This window comes from Pteropus alecto, unplaced genomic scaffold, assembly GCF_000325575.1.
Source record: "Pteropus alecto unplaced genomic scaffold, ASM32557v1 scaffold468, whole genome shotgun sequence".
Lineage (NCBI taxonomy): Eukaryota > Metazoa > Chordata > Mammalia > Chiroptera > Pteropodidae > Pteropus > Pteropus alecto.
Window position 1 is genome coordinate 865918 of NW_006441394.1, and position 20193 is coordinate 886110.

The window sequence follows — 20193 nt, forward strand, 5'->3', positions numbered from 1 at the left end:
AGGTGAAGGAAAGGCATTATGGAGAAGAACAAGTATAAAAGGTTTACAGAACAAAGAGAGTATCTTGAACTATATGGCAATATCATCAACTAAAAATATTATACTTTTGTTGTGCCAATATTTGAATTATTACCTCAATAAAAAGATCAAGAAAAAAATTGGAAGAATTTAATCAGTTTGAAAACATATTTCTAAAGTCATTTAAAAATCCAAGCAAGTAATATGACTTAATCTCAATACATTTATTTCATACATTCATTAAATCTTTTCTTCAATCATGCTAATAGTTATGCCACAAAAATGAAGTACTGCCTACTCAAGCACAATTTTTTAAAAAGAAAAAACTAAAAAAATGTACCTTGAGATTCTTTTTTTTGAGTTAAAATTTAACCAGAAAGGATCATCCATCCCCATTATCAGCAGAAAACAAAATATTTGTGAACTACCTCAAACCCACAGGAGGGAAATAAATTCCACTTTACACTGTTTATACCACACACTTCCTCCGATTCTTACTGACAAAAGTTTATCAACTCTGTTATTTCAAAACAATTTTTAAAATTAAGGATAATTAATCAATGGTCAATTAACTTACGACAAAGGAGCCAAGAATATACAATGGGGAAAGGACATTCTTTTCAATGAATGGTATTGGGAAACTGGACAGCCACATGCAAAAGAATCAAACTGGACCACCATCTTATACCATACATAAAAATTAACTCAAAACAGATTAAAGACTTGAACATAAGACCTGAAACCATCTAACTCCTATAAGAAAACATAGGTAGTAAGCTCCTTGATATCTGTCTTGGTGATGATTTTTCTGATCTGACATCAAAAGCAAAGCAACAAAACCAAAAATAATCAAGTTGAGACTACATCAAACTAAAAAGCTTCTGCTCAGCAGAGGAAATCATCAACAAAATGAAAAGGCAACCTAGAGAATGGGAGAAAAGATTTGCGAATCATGTATCTGACAAGAGGTTAATATCCAAAATATTAACAGCAAAACAATCAATCTGACTTAAAAATAAGCAGAGGATCTGAATAGACATTTTTCCAAAGACAACATACAGATGGCCAACAGGTACATGAAAAGGTGCTGAACATTATTAATCATTTGAGAAATGCAAATCAAAACCACCATAAGGTATCACCTCATACCTGTTACAATGGCTATCATCAAAAAGTATTGGCAAGGATGTGCAAAACAGGGAATCCTTGTGCACTGTTATGGAAATGTGTAGCGCAGCCACTATGGACATTGGTATGGAGGTTCCTCAAAAAATTAAAAATAGAACTACCACACAACCCAGCAATTCCACTTCTGGGTATTTATCCAAAGAAAATAAAAAACTTAATTCAAAAACAGATATAAACCATCTTCACAGCAGCATTATTTACAATAGCCAAGATATGAAACCAACCTGTGTCCACTGAGGGATGAATGAAGAAAGAAAATATGGTGTATGTTATGTATATAATATATAATATATGCAATAAATACATAAAATGAAATAGTATTCAGTTATAAGAAACAAGGAAATCTTGCCATTTACAACAAGATTAACCTTGAGGGCATTACACTTAGTGAAATAAGTCAGGGAAAGACAATGACATATGATCTCACTTATATTTGGAATCTTAAAAAATAAAAAAACAAAAACAACAACAATAAAAAAAAACCTGTGCTCACAGATACAGAGAACAGATCAGTGGTTGCCAGAGGCAGGAGGTGGGTGATAGGTGAAATAGGTAAAAAGGGGGAGGGTGTCAAAAGGTGTAAACTTTGTTACAAAATAAGCAAGTCATGGGGATATAATGAACAGCATGGTAACTACAGTTAATAATACTGTATGCATATTTGAAAGATGATCAAGAGAGATCATAAAAGTTCTCATCCCAAAAAAAACTTTTGTAACTATGTACAGTGACTGGTATTAACTAGACTTACTATAGTGATCATTTCTCGATGTATACAAATATCAAATGATTACATACTTGAAACTAACATATGTTAAATATACCTTAAAAAAAACCAAAACTTACAAATGTTTATGTATACAAAGAGCTCCTTCTGTCCCTTGACCATGCAGCATAGAAGAACCATTGATTTATTGCTCAGTATCATCTTACCAATACCCAAAAGATTGTCAGCCTCTTTAAATTGTTGCTTACAAGTGTTGGCAACCTTCCTGTAATTTCTCTCCTGAAACAACACTCTTCTTCATTCAGAAATTTAGACACTCATATAGTCAGTTAATCTCAAACTTGTCCCTGTCAGGAATATTTACCAACAAAATGAGCTAATGACTTTAAAGAATGACATAAGGATTTGGCAAGACCAACTGCAGCTGGTATCCTGTTCTTTAACTCTGTGGATTAATCACCATCAGGACAAAACACAATCCGTTACTGGATAATGTGCAACTAACAATAACATGATGATGTTCCAAATCTTTGTATGACCTTATTCAATTTCCAGATTTGTTGTATGACTTATTTCTAAATCAGAAGATTACCTCTGCCCACAAAATCAAAGTGGAGAGCTTCCCAAGAAAATAGAAATATCAAAGAAAGCCTTACATAGATCTGGATCCGTCAATAACAGAATGATAAGATCACCCGAGAGTAGAATAAAATTCACTAGCCTGTAATTCCCATAAGACTTATAATTAAATAGACTTATAATTAAATCCTTCCTCTCAGGGCCCTATTTATTTATTAATTCATTTAACAAACTTTTAGCGAACAACTACTCTATGCCAGGTACTAGGTCGATGATGGGGGAAAAAAAATTGACCATTAAAATTCAGCACAAAAACTAGTGAGGCGTATCAGATAAAGATGAGAACTTTCATTTATAAATCACTGAACATAAGTATAAACACACTCATTAAAAAAAAAAAAAATGCACCAAATTAGAAATCTGTAATCATGGAATAACAAAATATATTTTAGAAGTCCAGCCTACTTTATCAAGTATTGCCTACACAAGCACCCTGTCAGATTGAAATGATTGAAATAACATTTGATTCTGAATATGAAGTGCTACAAAAAAAAAACATGCATTTTCAAAAGAAGCAAAAACTGGTTTTGGAGGGGGTTAAAAAAGTAACAGATATACAATGGTTTATGGCCCTCCAAAGCGTACATACACCAAATATGATATATATGTGCTATTAAAATATCATGGGGTTAGAAGATGAGTAAGAAAAAAATAGTCTACAATGGCTCTTTGGGGAAGAGTGATAGTGATTAAAAAAAAAAAGGTTGAACAACAATGATTTAATGCTTAAGTAAATTAATTTTATAAACAAAGACAAGTAAACAAAATAGGTGTCCATACCAACCAAGTCCACTGCCTCAAAATCATTCTTTCATAGAGTGAAATCAAGAAGAATTATAAGTGGAACAATAATCATTACTAGGACTGAGCAAGTAACTAACAAAAGGGGTTAAAGAAATCAAATAGAATACATAAATTTAGGAATTGATATCTGACAAGGACCTTCATATTTCTGTGAAAACACATAACCTTCCAAAGGATGCTTAATGTAGTCTCTTTCTCGAGTACAAGAGCATTTAAAACCTCATTTAAAAACAATGTAACTGCTGACCTATGGCAAATAACTATGTCTTTGCACTCACTGGCAGATGAAACTCTTAAATACTCAAACTGCTATTTCACTTGATGATAAAATACTTTCCACATTGTATTTACCACAAATTACGCTTTGTTTGAAATTAATATTTCCATTAAACGGGTTTTAATTTTTCCAACATATTTCCGAAGAGTAGATTAGGGTTTGTTATGTATATTATTGTTCAATCTTATTTGAATTTGCCAAATTTTAAAAAATGAACATGTACTTAAAAACGAAGCTTTTGCAACTATAAGAAAACTGAATAATCCCCTAAACCAGAAAGGCTTCAACTGTCAATAAGAATCATTGAGTCTCAAAAAACAAAAATTTTTTAAAAAAGAATCTCACGTGTACACTACACCTCCCAGTTTGAAACCTGGCTGAACAGAATATGTTATTTCATCCAAATGCAGTTCATTTATGGTTTCTCAACTATCAGTAAGATAACCCAAAGAAAATGTTTCCCGATTTTGAAAAAAATCTATTTCCATTAGAGAACCAACTTTATGCAAAGTATTGCTGCAAGTGATGAATGGCCCATTTTATCCAAAGCAGGGAATTCAAAAAATATGAATAAAGAAAGGCAATTTTACATATCTCTAAGTATCTCAACCCATGTTCATGATTTTTAAACCTTTCCCTCTTGTACCTCACATCAAGCCCTGGCTTACCTGAGAATTTTAATATTCCCAATCATATGAATCAAGAGAATGATGTGTGGTATAGTCAGTGTAACTTTAAGAGAGCCAAACCTGCTTTTTATATGTACCAAAATTGGAAGTGTTTGTATTGGTTCCTAAAGTCAGGGTTGGTTTGTTACCAAAGAGCCCGCCACTGGTTGTACCAAATGAAGGAGCACTGGTTGTGCTGGTTCCAAATGTAGTAAGCTTGTTATTGCCAAACAGGGTCTAAAAAGAAGAGAATACAGGAAGATTTTAAGTAGTATAACGGCACACACCAAATGGCAAATAGAGGTTACCTCAGGTATACTGGATCGGGTGTGGGGTAATGAGAGATGTCATCACATTTATGAAAAAGGTTGAAGGAAGATAAAAACTATCTGAAAATAAATCAATCTGAGCAAGATAAACTTTATAAATACAGAATGCTCCTGGTCTGAGAAATTAATGGAATCCCTCAGCAAATATAAGATTTCAGCGAAGAAAAGAAGAAAATAACATGGAAATCAAATATTTTTTACCTGGTAACAGAAATGAATCATGCATTTAGTATCATTTATTTAATTTTCCAGTAAAACAGTTACAATAAAAAAATTTATACATGCTACAACATGAATAAACCTTTAAAATACCATGCTAAGTGAAAGAAATCAGTCACAAAGACACCAAATTATGTGATTCCATTTATATGAAATGTCCAAAATAGGTAAATCCATAGACAGAAAGGATATCTGAGGTGATTGGAGGTAATGAGAAGTGGGTACAAATGAGTATGAGGTTTCTTTTTAGGGTAATTAATATGTTCTAAAATTGATTGGTGATAGTTGCACACTCTGAGAATATACTAAAAACCACTGAATTGTAAACTTTAAAAGGGTAAATCGTATGGCATATGTGAATTATATCTCAGTAAAGTTATTAAAAAATAAGAACTTTCTGAAAAGCATTAAATAATTTTCTCAATTTCTCACATCAATTAGCTGCCCAAAGTTAAGAAGAACTGATTTCAAACTCCACACACACACACAAAAATTACGTTTTGTAGATTTTTCTTTTTTTTTGAAACCTCCCACGACAGCATATTCAAAGCTTTTTATAATGGGCACATAAAACAAATTGTTTCATACTGATTTTCTCATCTAAAGTGGTAAGATAAAATTTACTTCTGTTTTTACTTTGCTTCAAGTATATAACTGAACAGTAATTTTTTTACTTAAATGACTTAACAAAGAAAATAACTCAGTTAAGCCTCCAGCAGTATGAGAATAGTGAGAATACCAACAACTTTGGCAACTTGACTGACACCAGAAATATTTAATTCTCGAATATCATACCAACCTGTCATCCAAAACAGAGGTTAGAACTAGGAGTTAAAAATTACCTGATTTTAAGAATGAAAGCATCTCAATTTAGACTCAACAATTTAACTGGAGTGATATTTTGCTATCAGAAGAAAACCGCACACAAAAGCACTGAGGCAAAGAAGTTTAAAAAAGAACTTACTATCTGAAAATTAATCTATTAGAGTTACCTAGTTTTAATTTGCACCAAATAACTTTTAGTTACCATCAGTATCAAATCATATCATATACCCAATAAAATACTTGAAAGATAGCCAAACCTTTTTTAGAAAGTTCTTTAACAGATTTAGACACATCTTTATATAACAAACAAGTGTAAAAACCTACCGAACCAACAGCACCAAATCCAGTATTGGTCTGCCCAAAGAGACCTGTTCCTGTTCCAAATGCTGTCCCAGTGCTGGTGTTTGTAGCTGTCCCAAAAAGACCTCCAGGCTGAGAGGCTTGCGTTACTCCAAATAAACCCTGCAAAAGGTAATTTAGATTAAAAGATATTCCACAAGTTTTAAGAGTCTTAGATTAATAATTGTTGCCATTTAAAACAAACTTATGTGACAGGTACTATGCCCAATATTTTACATAGAACATCTCTTTTCTACACAACAGCCCTAAAAAGCATAGCCATTTTTCCAGAAGTAAATAAAGCTCACAGCAGTTAAAAATTTGCCTAATATGTCACAGCTCCTGAGTGACAGGACCAGAAATTCATACCTACATCTAAACCCAATGAGCTCCTAGGTCCTCAGCAACCAATAAGACACTAACTCTTGTGCTCCAAGAGATATCAGGGTTGCAACGCTGACAACAAAATATGATAGGATGCTTCATTTTCAGAAAGTTCAAGAATCAACACTGAGGTGGGGAATGGACTATGAATCAAATAACTGAAAATAATCAAATTAATCTGGACAGAGGCAGGATTGTAATGTTAAAAAGTTTTAATCTGACATGAGAAACTACAGATTTCAAGTAAGTGAAGTGTGTATCATCCAATGTTTAACATATTTTATTGATGCATTAGTTAACAAAAGAAAAACACTGCTCTGAAAGACTATTGCTGAACTGAGAAATCAATGTAGCGTTTTTAAACACTATGTCAATTATGTCATTGAGACATAATTCAAATACCGTAAAATTTACCCATTTAAAATGAACTGATTATTCAGTGATTATTTGGTATGTTCAGAGTTGTACAACCATCCTCAGTCTTCAAATTTAGAAACATTTTCATCCAAAAAGAAACCCTGGGCCCATTAGCAATCACTCCCCATTCCTAGGTATCCAACTATTAATCTACTGTGTCCATGGATTTGTTCATTCAGAACATTTCATATAATGAAATCATACAAAATGTAATCTTTAGTGAGTGGCTTCTTTTATTTAGCACGTTTAAATGGTCAATCCATGTTGTAGCATGTATCGGTCAGCACTTCATCCCATTTTATGGCTAAATAATATTTCACTGTATGGATATACATTTGTTTATCCATTCAGCATAGACATTTGGGTTATTTCCATCTTTCAGCTGTTATGATAATCTGTGTACAAATTTTTATGTTTTCATTTCTCTTGGAGAAATACCAAGGTGTGCAACTTGGTATTTATGGTATATATGAATGTTTTCCAAAGTGGTTGCACCATTTTACATTCCTTCCAGTAATGTATGAAGATTCCAATTTTCCTAAATTCTTGAAAACACTTATTATTGCCTTTTTGCTTATAGCATTCCTAGTGGGTATGAAGTAGTATCTCATTGTGGTTTTGATAGGCATTTCCTTAATGACTACTGATGTTGAGTATCTTTCCATGTGTTTATCAGCCATTTACACATCTTCTTTGGAGAAATATCTATTCAGGTCTTTGGCTCATTTTTTAATAAGTTATTGATTTGTTATTGAATTATAAGCATTCTTTATATGTTCTGGATACAAGTCCTTTACAAGATACATGACTTGCAAATATTTTCTCCCATCTGTAGTTATTTTCTTTCTTGATTGTATCCTTTAGACTCACTAAAGTTTTTAATTTTGATAAAGCTCAATCTATTATTTTCTTTTGCTGCTTTTACTTTTGGTGTCATAATCTAAGAAACCACTGCCCAACTCTTTTTCTTTTAAGAGTTTTACATTTTAGTTCTTACATGTAAGTATTTGAGTTAATTTTTATAATTATCACGATGGTGTGAACAAAGTGCCCAACCTCATTCTTCTGCACAAGGAAAATCAGTTGTCCTAGTATCACTTGTTGAAAAGATTATTCTTTCCCCTACTGAATTATTTTGGTACTCTTACTAAAAATTCAACTGTCTATGTGAGGGTAAATTCCAAGGTTTCTAATCAATAAATCATACCTCAAATTAATCATTAATTTTACACTTCCCTAAAAAAGTCACTAGAAATAAACTGGTAATAATGAGAGAACTTTCTTTTTCTTTCAGCACAGAAGTAGCAATTATCCAATGTGGTTCTGAGTTTTAGTTCTCCTTTTATTTTAACGAATTTCTTTGCCTAACTCTGCATAAGGGAGCAAGGTGAAAGAACATTCTGAAATATTCTGCTAGTATTTTCTCTTATACTCTATAGAATGGCCGCCGTCAATGTCCAGGCATAGCTTCAGGATGGCAAACTCTAGCACACTAAGCAGATATTAGTGATAAGAAAATATGCTCAGAAAAGGTAAGTGACTTGCTCAACAGCCTCTCAACAAGTACAGACTGGAATCTAGGTCTTAATTATTAAAAAATTTTGCTCTCTTTCCTTTACCACATACCATCAACCCTTAAGAAACGTAGAACTTGCTGGTTTGACATCATTAGAAGCCTTATTACTTAGCTCTATAAAGACCTGGAGTTAACTAAGGGCCTGTTTCCTTACCATGGTGTTGGTGCTTGGCTGTCCTAGTGTGCTGGTATTACCAAAGGAAAAGCCAGTGTTCGGGGTGGTTATGGCCTGAGCAAATGGTTTGCTGAAGAGGCTGGTCGTTTGCTGATTTGGTTGGCCAAAGAGACCACCTGGATTTGTTCCAAATCCAGTCGTACCTTTCAAGAAATAGAAATAAAAGAAAAGAAAAATGGAGGAAAAACCACCCCCAAACCTCACATTATCCAGTTACTACAATAATCTCCTTATACTGATTACATATCTAAATTACTCTATTCAAACTGGACATCTGTTTCATTTTCCACACTCCTTCACCTAACTCCAGATTTGCTGCAGACTTTAATTCCTACAATACTCTGACCCCAAGAACATGGCTGTGCTAAGAAACCTTTCTGTGAGCCCACAGCTTTCTTCTATTTTAGAAGATACCGTGCTACACTCAGTCTATGAATGTACTTTAACCTTGTAGGGCAAAGACTTCCTTCTTTCACATCTCAAATCAAGCCAATCCATCAGCAAATCCCATCAGTTCCATAATCAAATTAGGTCCAGAATCTGACATTCTTACCATCTCCATTGCACCATTCTCATCCAAGCCACAATCATTTCTTGTGTAGACAGAGCAATAGCTTTTCTAACCTATTTGTTTCCATCCTTGTTCCCTTACAGTCTATTCTTAATATAGCAGCCTTCAGAATGATCCTTCCCTCATAATCACATGACTTCTCTTTCTAAAACCTCAAATGGCTTCCCGACACAAATAAAAATTCAAATCTTGACACAGGCCCACAAAGTCTTACAAAATATTGTCCCTATATCCCCCAGTCCTTCCCCTGTTCTCTCCTCTTTGTCAAAAACTCAGCATTTTTAGATTTATAGTTTCCTCTAGCTGAAATGCTTTTCCCCCTAGAAATCTATATAGCCTTATATACTTCACCTTCTTCAGATTCGTCACTGCTCAAATGTTATCTCATCAGGAAAGCCCTTTTTAACTATTTTCACTTAAAACTGTATGTCTTCTCACCTCCACATATGTTTCAGGCACTCCCTATTTCTCCAGTGTCTCTGAATTATTTTTCTCATAGCACTTATGACAAAATGATAACTATGGTTTCCTTTTTGTCTGTCCCTCCTCAATATGGCCCAATGTGATGTCAAGTGCTTACTAGTTCCAAAGGCTGTTTTGTTCTGACCATATGCAAAGCCTGAATTAGTGGTAGAGGAGCTGAAGAGTCCTGTTGCACTGGAGGTGGCCGGAGAAGACCCAAACAAGCCAGTTGTGGTACCTGCTCCCACCTGGTTCTGCGGGCCTTTCCGGTTAGCCTGATAATCCTCTAAACGAAGTTCCTAGAGAGAAGGAAAACATATTTCCAATCTTAATATGTAGCCAAAAAAAGTGATTTAGGAGACTAAATACTTGAATTTAGTATTCAAGTTCTATGTTCACATACGAACCATGACTAAAAAACAGAAAACTATGAATGACATTAACTTAATATCATTACAGAAGAACATTTACAATAGTGTACAGTGGACATTAAAATTCATAATTGTCATAAAACTACAGGCCAAAGGACCAACCACATCTCAATTTTAATTCTTTTATAAATGATTCTTTTAGTATAATGCTGTAATACTCCCACTCTAAGTGTAAAAATTAGTTGATTAAAAGATGAAGATTCTGGAGAGTTTGGAAAATTTAAGGAAAAAAGGGATAAAGTTTAACAGTTTTGTCTCAGGGTGTTTTCTGCATTTTCCAATAAAGCAAACACAGTTGGAGTATAGGAAGAAGCAACAGCTACAAATAGGGATGACAGTCAAAAGGTACAAAGAACTATTTTACACAGCATTGAGAACGAACACACTAACTTCATGCAACAACATGGATGATCTCAACTTCGAAAGACAGACTTAAGTATACATAATGTAAGATTCCATTTATATACAGAAATGGGCAAAACATGGGAAGTTAGAATAGCAGTTACCTTTCAAAGGGGAGGATTATGACTGGGAGCAGGGCACAAGGGGGACATTAGGGATGCTGGTAATCTTATGTCTTGATCTGGATCCTGGTTATATGGGTGTGTTCACTAAGTGAAAACTTACTACGTTGTATATTTATGACTTTGCATAAGTTTACTAAAAATACATGTATGAGCACACATATACACATTACCCAGTGTAGTGTGGGCAACATTCAATCAGAACAGACTACTAGTAGTCTATAATGGTGCATACAAGCTGAATATTATCCTTGCCTAAAGTAATACATATCTATAAATAATACATTAATTTAAAAAATTTTTTGATTATTTAATGTTAATTTTTTACATAAACTCAATGTAAACAAATTGATTCTAAAAATAATCAAAATCATTTTCAAAAACTACTTTCCAATAGATTTAAAAGGTTAGGCTGATATCCTGTATACATTTTACTGACCTCTAGTGACTTGCTTTCATATTCTTTCATTGCAGTAATACACTGGTGCTTGGTGCTGATATTAGTACTAACTCCAGCTTTAACCATAGTATCTGTACCAGTTGGAGGCTACAAAGGAAGACAAAGGCAAATTTGAAAGTCTAAAGCAAACATGTAAATCCAAGCTTTATATCCCTACTTTCACAGATACAATTATTCTACCACTGAACTCTATAACTAGTCCCCCCTAGGTCATTTACTAAAGAGATGGTTTCAAGGGTGCTCAATTAAATACATTGCCTTTCTCTTATCTCCCTACATTAAGGTTGTTGAATAAGTCAATCTCAATAATAGTTATCACAAACTCAGAGATTAATCCTATAACCAAGCCATCTATCTACTAAAATATACTTCATATTCTCTGTGAGATAAACTTTATCTAATTTATCTTATACATTTAAACCTCTTTTTCTGAGCTATACCTCCTTTTCTGCCCTGAAGTGTCTGCTTTACAACTGTTGTTGCATTGAACAAATATGGAAGCCTGGTTTTTTCCCTATAATCATTTGAGGAAAAAGGCATGATAAACTACTAAAGATTCCTACCTATGTTGTCAGTTTTCTCAATTATTGTACTTTCTAAGAGACAATACACAGTATTTTCCACTCCTGTTTATATTTAACTTTGTTTAAAATTCAGTACTATGAATTCACCATCTTACCTGAGAAATTCTTCACTTTCTGGAATGAATTTTAAGAAGTTTTGCCATGCTGTATTTTTGCCAGAGATTTCCACTAGGCTAACTCCATTTTCAGTCTATCCTAAGTATCTCTAACCAATCACATCAAGTGGTATCTTATATCAGGTGGTATTCCATATATTTTTTAAAATAAATCTTCCACTCTAACCCTCTACCCAATGCCTCTCAAAAAGCAAAGAAAACACAAAACTCTACTGCTCCATTTTGCCATTTCATCAACAAAAGTTTTATTTTTAACCAGCATACAGAATCTTGATGAATTATTTCATATATTTCCTTAAAGAAGCCTTATTTTCAATTATTCTTTTATAGTTTGCTCCGACATTCCTTATTTCCATAAAGAATGGTTGACCATTCAGAGGCCAAATTATAAACACAATAAATACAAGTTGAACCTTATCTTAGTCATTATAATCAACTTTGTGAATATAGATTTGACTGGGTTGAGCATAAATCAAATATGCATTATAATCTAGATTTATGTTTTAAAACTTCAACAATATACAGATTTTTGTTCTTAACACATCTTTTAGGAAGAGACTAAGCTGTGCATAACTGGAAAGATTTTATGATTCATCCTGCAAATAAATATACAAATGGGAGAGAAATTCCACAAAGACTGGAAAAAAATACTTACATTAAATTTAATAGTAGTCCCAGTAGGAGCTGCTGTAAAACTACTTGGCCCAAAGAGAGAGCCAGATGTGCTACCAAAAGGATTGGAGGTGGTATTTGTAGTTCCAAAAAGTCCCCCACTGCTAGTACTTGTTCCAAAATCTATAAATTAGAAAGAAAAATTAGATGGTAACAGTAAAGAATGTAAGAATCTATAAAATATCTTGGAAGTGGGATGTGGTACCAGTGGGGCAGTACTTTCTTATTCAAATCTCCCTACTAAATACCTACAAACGGATATTTCATATAAAAACACACTTAATTCTAGGCTCACAACTTTGTGAGAAGTGAAACAAAATTTGAATCCTTTAGTCCGCTAAGTGCCATGAAGCCCTTCTTAGGTATACTTGGATTACAAGTGAAAAGAAACAGTACTTTGTTTCATCATAAATTTTATCTCATTCCTCTTTTCTTGGCAAGACTAGATACAGAATCAGCCTGTATTTCTGAAAACACTGCAACAGACTTAACAAAGGCCATAGTATATTTTATTTACATATATTACCACAAACACCCAAATATAACTAAAAAGGTTAAAATATACAAATGGTCCTATTATGGCAACCAAACACAGGTTAATGTAAAATTTCACCCAGAAGAATAATTTTTAAAAAATCAGTAGGCATGTTGATCATTTTATAGAAAAAATAAATCCTCTGATTTCCTTACTTTTCCAAAAAGCAGAGTTTTAAAATTACATAAGAGTGAATTTAACTGTTATCTAAGGAATATATTTTTCAAAATATGATACTTCTAAAGAAGTTATATATATGGTGCCAGAAATATCAATAATAAAAAATTATCTACCAATATTTAATATTAAATGACATCCTAATTACCAAGTTAAGAAGAATATGATTTCTCACTGGCAAACTGCTATTTCTTTTCTAAAAACATGTCCTAATATACAGTTTAAAGTGAACAGTTTAGATTGTACTTTACATTGTCTTGGTTAAATATTTCAGTATCCCCACAAACAACTTTCCCTTTGTAAAATACTGACAGCTGCCTAACTTATTCGATCTGCCATTCACTCGCACTGGGAATGGCATCAATTCACAGAGCACACCTGTTTAAAGAACTGCGTAGAGAAGTATCCCCAAGCCACATCTGGACTTAAAAAGAAAGAAGCCATCAATCGAAAACATCTGCCATGGACAAGAAATGAAGGAGTAACAATGTCATGGCCAGTATGTCATTGCTGCTTTAGTCTCTTCATACCAAATATGAAATGGAGACAAGTAGGTGACCTTGCCATGTAATACTGTTCACTACACACATTCCTCCTTGAAATTCTCCTGTATTAACAACTCTGATACTACTCTGACCTGGCTTTCCATCCTATCTCTGGTCATTCTATATCAGGTGCCTCTATCTCTGCATATCCCTTAAAAACTAGTGCTTCTCTGATTTCTATTCTTAAAGATATGTACATATCTCCCTCCTAGTTTCTAGCCTATTAAGCTTTCAATAAATTTTGAAGTTTTCTTCTCCCCATGTTTTTGCCATCTGGAGGGAAAAGAAGGGGAGATGAACATATGGAAAAGGAGAAAAAAGAACACATTCAATAAGCAAATCAAATTGTTAGATGTAGAAGTTCAATAATATCCTACTTACTTCCAAAGCCAGTTGGTTTATTTTGTGCAAAGGCATTGTTTTGGGATGAGAAGAGACTGGTCCCTGTGCTTGCAGTTCCAAACAAGCTATTTGATGTTCCTGTTGATGTGCCAAACCCAAAGCCAGTGCTTGTCGAAGTAGCTGGCTGGCTAAATGAATTGGTACCAAATAATCCTCCTGGGAGATGGAAAGAAGTTAAAAATAGTTAAATTAGACAGACTGGAGCCTTATACATATGTGAAGTCTTATACCAGCTGCGAATAAACCAACTCTATTCCAAATAAGCCTCTACCTGGTTTGGTTTGTGAGTTTCCAAACAGGCTTCCAGTACTGCTGCTAGAACCAAATGCAGATGTTCCAAATGCCCCTCCACTAGCAGTGCCAAAGCCAGTATCTGAAAAAGCAAAAGCCAGGGTCAGAATAAAATTTAAGCCAGGTAACACAATAAAAGACAGTTTAATATTTCTTAACATTCTGCACTTGGACAGGACCATTGGTCTAATCTGAAAACCATTTTTCAAAATTCCATCAGACTACTAATTACAGAGTTAAAATTAAGCCACAGACATTTTATTCATTGTCCCCAGGTGAAGTAAGGAAACTTAAAGTGAAAAGGTGTGACTTTTCAATAAAAGTTATAGATTTTGATAGGTTAAAAAAAGAGAGCCAAGGTAACTAGTGACTGTAAGTTACGTACAAAAGTACGTAACTTTTTCAAAATACACATGTTCAAGTTCCAACCCCAGAGATCCTAATTTCATATTTCTAGGATGGGAATTATGTACTTTGAAAAAAAAAGAAATCTCCAAAAGTGATGCTTATGGACACTCTTGCTTTAAACACCAAGGACCTAGATGTAGAGTACTTTAAGAAGAGGTCATGAGACACCTGAAAATTTTTCTCTATTGTTATTTTTATTAGGTATAATTTAGGTTTGGTAGTTATGCTTTTTAAAAATCTGCATTACTTAGAGGAAGTTTCTGGGATTTGCATTAAAAATACTCTGTTCTGATGCTTCTCTCATCCCTCCCCCTCCAAAAACAAAAAACAAAAAAGAGGATAAAAACAAGACTGGGAAAATGTTGATTGCTAAAGCTGGGAGATAAGTACATGACAGTTCAGTATACCAATTTTTCTACTTTTGTGTAAGTTTAAGGGAAGTCTCATACACTGTTGGTGGGATTGTAGATTGGTATAGTCATTATGGAAAAAAATATGGAGGGTCCTCAAAAAAATTAAGACTAAAACTATCATATGATCCAGCAAATTTTTTTCTGGGTCTTTATCTGAAGAACATAAAAACACTAATTCAAAAAGATATATGCACCCCTCACCCCTATGTTCACTGCAGCATTATTTATAATAGTCAAGATATAGAAACAGCCAAGATATAGAAACAACCTAAGTGTCCACGAATGGATAAATGGATAAAGGTGGGTGTGTGTGTGTGTGTGTGTGTGTGTGTGTGTGTGTGTGTATATGTGCTGGGGGTGGGGGGGAGACAAATAGACACTGGAATACTACTCAGTCATATAAAATGAAATACTGCCATTTGCAACAGTATAAATGAAGTTTGGGGGATATTACACTAAAAAAAGGACAAAAACCATACGGTTTCACTCATATGTGAAATATAAAACAAAAAAGAAATGAACAAACAAACCAAAAACACTCAGACAACAGACTGGTAGTTACCAAAGGGGAAGGGAGTACAGGTGGAGGGCTAAGGTAAAGGGAGTCAAATGTATAGTGACAGAAACTAGACTTTTGGTGGTGAGCATGCTATAGTATATAGACATCAAATTATGTTGTATACCTGTTGTATACTATATTATGTTATACATTATTAACCAATGTTACTTCGAAGCACATACAAAAATTTTTAACAAAAGTTTAAACATGAGCAAATAAGAGTTGCTGTAAGTAACTAGTGTTATGTATAATACATGGGAGGGGAAGTAAATCTCTGGAAGGCTGGTGGGGATTAGGGACTTTGAAATTTTAACAGTTCTATTTCTGAATGTCATATCTTATTCACAGAGCAAATCTCAGAGTAGTTATTCAATAACTGCATTAGACTTATTAAACAAGTCATTTCCTGGTCTGAAAATCTGTTAACAAATTATAACTTTCTGCTAAAAGAACCAATTAATAAAAATATGTTAAGTGCCTTCTACTGATGATCAGTAAGCCATGAAAACTCAGAACTTACTTCTATTTTCTTAGAAAATTTTTACAAGATCTTATCCTGGTCATTTTTCAAAAAGATTTTGTTATAAAGACAAAGTACGAATAAAATTCCCATCTAAGGTCATCAGAGTAGATTTGTTCTTAATAAGAATAGCTTAAGATTCCTCTCCGCTTTTTATTTTAAAACTTACTCTGCCCAAAAGTTGAAGTTGTGCCAAAGCCACCTGTACTACCCCCAAAGGGTGTTCCAAATGACTTATTAAACATCTTCAAAATGAGTCTTTGCTTCAGAAAGCTGAAAAGAAGAAAAAATTGTCACTTTTTAAAAAATACAATGTAATTGTTTCATAAAATATATCAGTCTATACCTGTTCAAACTATAGCATAATATTCACTCACATCCTAACTCTGTATGATAAAATAGACCTTGTAAAATTGAGCTGATTAAGAATCATTAAATGGGATGTTAAAAACTTCAGATTCCACCAACAACCATCCCTTTAAAACAATATTTTTTTTTGACCTTTTTTAAAACATAAGCCCCTTCTCAATAAAGATTTCAGGTCCACTATCCTAGATTTTGACAAGCCTCTCCCATCTTCAAATCCCAGAGATTCTGGTGCCCTGACATTCTCTTTGAGATTACTTCTTAAGATTATTTATTCTTTATTGCTTCCTACCACTCTATCTTCTATTACTTCTGGAAACATTACAGAATACCTTTGGTGAAAACCCCCCATTCCTCATACTGGATATTCCCCTCCAGTAACCAAACTATATACCCAATCACTTAATGAATTGCATTAAAATGTCCCAACAAGAACAAAAGGGAAGTTTGGGTTTTTTTCCCTTTCAATTTGGATAAAAACAAGTTAAACATAGTTTACTCAAAAGTAAAAGCTTTCCCCTTCCATAAATTTTCCTTAAACTTAAGATATCTGCGACCACCTAACTGCTGGCAGATAAGAAAATAATGAGTAAACTGCTTTTAATATAAAAACTCAGAAAACTGCCAATCATGTTTACTTGGATTTTGTGACTGGTACTATGATTTTCCTGTTATATACATATAATGGAGTTATTTTTTTCCTAGTTAAATCATGCCTCGTTCATATAACAGAATTAAATATATTTTGAGGTGCTTTCCACAGTGTACCAGTGTCCCATTAACACTTCTAGGTAGTCTAACACCTGAAACATTTTGTGCAATGTTGGAAAAGATGAAGCTGTCCTAAATACCTAATGCTTTTACAGAAATTAACATTCTGTCCCTTAAACTCCCCTAGGGGGGAAAAAAATCCCAACACTCAGTTCTTTATCTCAACTTCTAGAAATTTAATAACTCCTGAAACAAAATTCACTGAAACCTGTGGTTCAAGAGGGCCACGTCAAAATTAGCTGGCAAGTTTTTCAAAATACAACAGCCCTAGGTCACATTTTAGAAATATGCAATCAAAACGTCCACGGTTGGGATGTACACAACTGTATTTTGAAAGGCTCCTCCAGTGACTCTAATGCTTTCCCTTGGAACTAAAGGCTGTATTTCATGTAATTATCATTTCTCTTTCAATAATGAGATCTGCTTTAAGTTTCTCGCCTTCCCAATTTATCAGGTGTCACAAAGTGACAAACTGGGCCTTTACCATACTAACTGGTGACTCTCTTTTCCAGGAGAAATACTCTTAGAAGTACTCAGCAGAAGTCTAGACCTCTATGGGTCTATCTACATATTTGCTTTTCAAGAGTTCATTCTGAATTGACAGTTGTGCTAGGGGTTAGATGTCTGGACTAACTCATTTTAATTGCAATCTCTCTCCTCTGCTCTCTTGGGTCACAGTCCCTACTAGATTCACTTTCCTGTATCTGCTAAGATTTTTGACTCATCATCAGTAAGGCAAAAACTATGAGTTGTAATACAGTTATCATGCTAAATTTGTGATCCACTTCTTTTCACCCCCATAAACAGCAATTTGTTCACGTAAGTCTGACATCTATGTAGCAGACAGGTTAGGATTCAAAATCTGAGCAATAAAATTTTTCTCTGTGAAACTGGTCTTTATAGATGATTTTAGTGCTTATCTGAGTTGCAGTGGGCACTAGGTTTTACAGACCAAATTCATAGCTCCTAACAATCAGAATTTGATTTTTAATAATCTTATCCTAACACACAAACCTAGCATCACACATATATTTCAAAAAGGGATCTGTAGTAATACCCTGAGAAACACCTCATAGTTTATAAGCTCTTATATATTATCTCAACATCCTTAAAAGGATATTATGCATCATCGCCTGTATTTAACAGATGAGAAAACAGGATCAGATGTTTAGCAAGTTTCTCAAGGTTAAAGAAGTGCTCCAGTTTAACCCATCTTCTGACATCCCATTAACACTCTAAATCCTAGGAAGGACTACACTAAACAAAAGCAAGAACATGTGTAGTACTACAGAAATTCATCTGTTCCAGACCCAAGAACAAGGGACAATGCAGGGACCGAATCCAATTTAGACTTCTGGAAGAAAAGCATCTCACTCAAGCTCAGCCTATCTTTTTGGTTCTGGCAAAGATAAGCTTGGCTTAGTCTCAACCTTCATAATACTGGAATTCTAAGTGTACTTTAAAAAATTATCACCATGGGAGCAAATCAAGATTTTGGAAATAACCTCATGATTTTTATTACTGCTAGAAATTAAGAAATAGCTAATACATTTAACCCTTTGCTCTCTGAACAAATCGTTTTCCTGACTATGCTATGAAACATCACTGACTCAATGAAATATGCACTTCTTCTACCTTGGACCCTGCCAAATGACCTACTAATTCATTCTTTCATAAGTCTTCCCTAACTCTAGCAATTAGTCATTCCTCTGGGTTTCCACGGCACTTTACAATTTGTTTACATGTATCTAATACAGGGTGTATTGTATACATATGTATATATATATGTATGGAGAAATGCTCATGTATATATTATCTTTAATTAGCTGACAACATTTAAAATAAATTTTTGGTTTTTCATGATAAACCTGATGATAAGCAAACTAGACTGTAATTATTTCATGGCAATAACAGCCTGCAGTTTAGCAGCAACTGCACCCTTAGGTCAGAGCCATGTACTGTCCAAATGTGCCACAATACTCATCCAGTATCACTCACTTTCATCAGCTGCCTAGTTCCAAAAGGCTTTGGGTTTGTAACTTAATATAATCAGAGAAAGGACCCATACTTTAAAAACTTGAAGAGCACGTAAGTGCCAGGAAGCATAATAAGGAAGTCAAAATTAAGTCATAAGATGAACTGAAAATGTGAGAAAAAATTCCTGGGGATTTAGAATGTAAACTAGGCCTCAAGGGACCAGAAATTGAAGAAAGGAAAAGATCCCAAGTAAGGTAACACAAGTAAGAATAGGTATTTGTGTACCTATCCTATCTGGCCTAATACCTGAACACCAAGCCCAGTTTCCCTCATATGACAATCATATAATAAATGTACTTAGTTTATTACGTGGTGATGCCACTAATCTTAAATGACCCCAACTAAAAGAGTGAATCAGAGCACTCTGCTAAGTATGTACCCAGGATATAGTATCAAAAATAAGGCACCACCAGAACATCTGAACAGATAAACTTTGAGAGTTATTTCAAATAAAGGCTGTTTAATGAAAAAAAGCATATTGTGATAGTTTTGTACAGTGTCAATTAGTTGCTGAACTTATCATGGTGATCACTTTTTTAGGTAAATAAATGTTGAATAACTATGGTATACACCTGAAACTAATATAATATTGTATGTTAGCTATATTTTACAATATCTATTTTAAAATGAGTTGCTTTGAAAATGTTGGAGAAAAATGAATTTTTGTGTCCCATTCTTATTGTGTCACTCCTTTGTTTTCCTGAAGCACAGATTAAAATGAGAGTAACTTGTGAATAATGATATTCATATAAAAATATGACAGG

General features: G+C 33.8%; 1 protein-coding gene across 8 annotated transcripts in view; it reads right to left on the reverse strand.

The window, feature by feature from the left end:
• Positions 1–20193, reverse strand: part of NUP98 (nucleoporin 98) — an 88242-nt gene that overhangs the window by 59283 nt on the left and 8766 nt on the right. For 4 of the 8 annotated variants that reach the window (XM_025051576.1, XM_006918703.3, XM_006918702.3 and 1 more), the window contains exons 2-10: positions 16425–16528; positions 14336–14437; positions 14044–14220; positions 12389–12528; positions 11013–11120; positions 9737–9917; positions 8565–8728; positions 6019–6156; positions 4420–4558 (exon numbers count right to left, since the gene is read on the reverse strand). In XM_025051576.1, the coding sequence (XP_024907344.1) occupies positions 4420–4558; positions 6019–6156; positions 8565–8728; positions 9737–9917; positions 11013–11120; positions 12389–12528; positions 14044–14220; positions 14336–14437; positions 16425–16500 (1225 nt within the window). In that variant the 5' untranslated portion in view covers positions 16501–16528. The remainder of the gene's footprint in view (positions 1–4419; positions 4559–6018; positions 6157–8564; positions 8729–9736; positions 9918–11012; positions 11121–12388; positions 12529–14043; positions 14221–14335; positions 14438–16424; positions 16529–20193) is intronic. The other 4 variants (XM_025051578.1, XM_025051575.1, XM_025051577.1 and 1 more) reach the window with 2 other exon arrangements.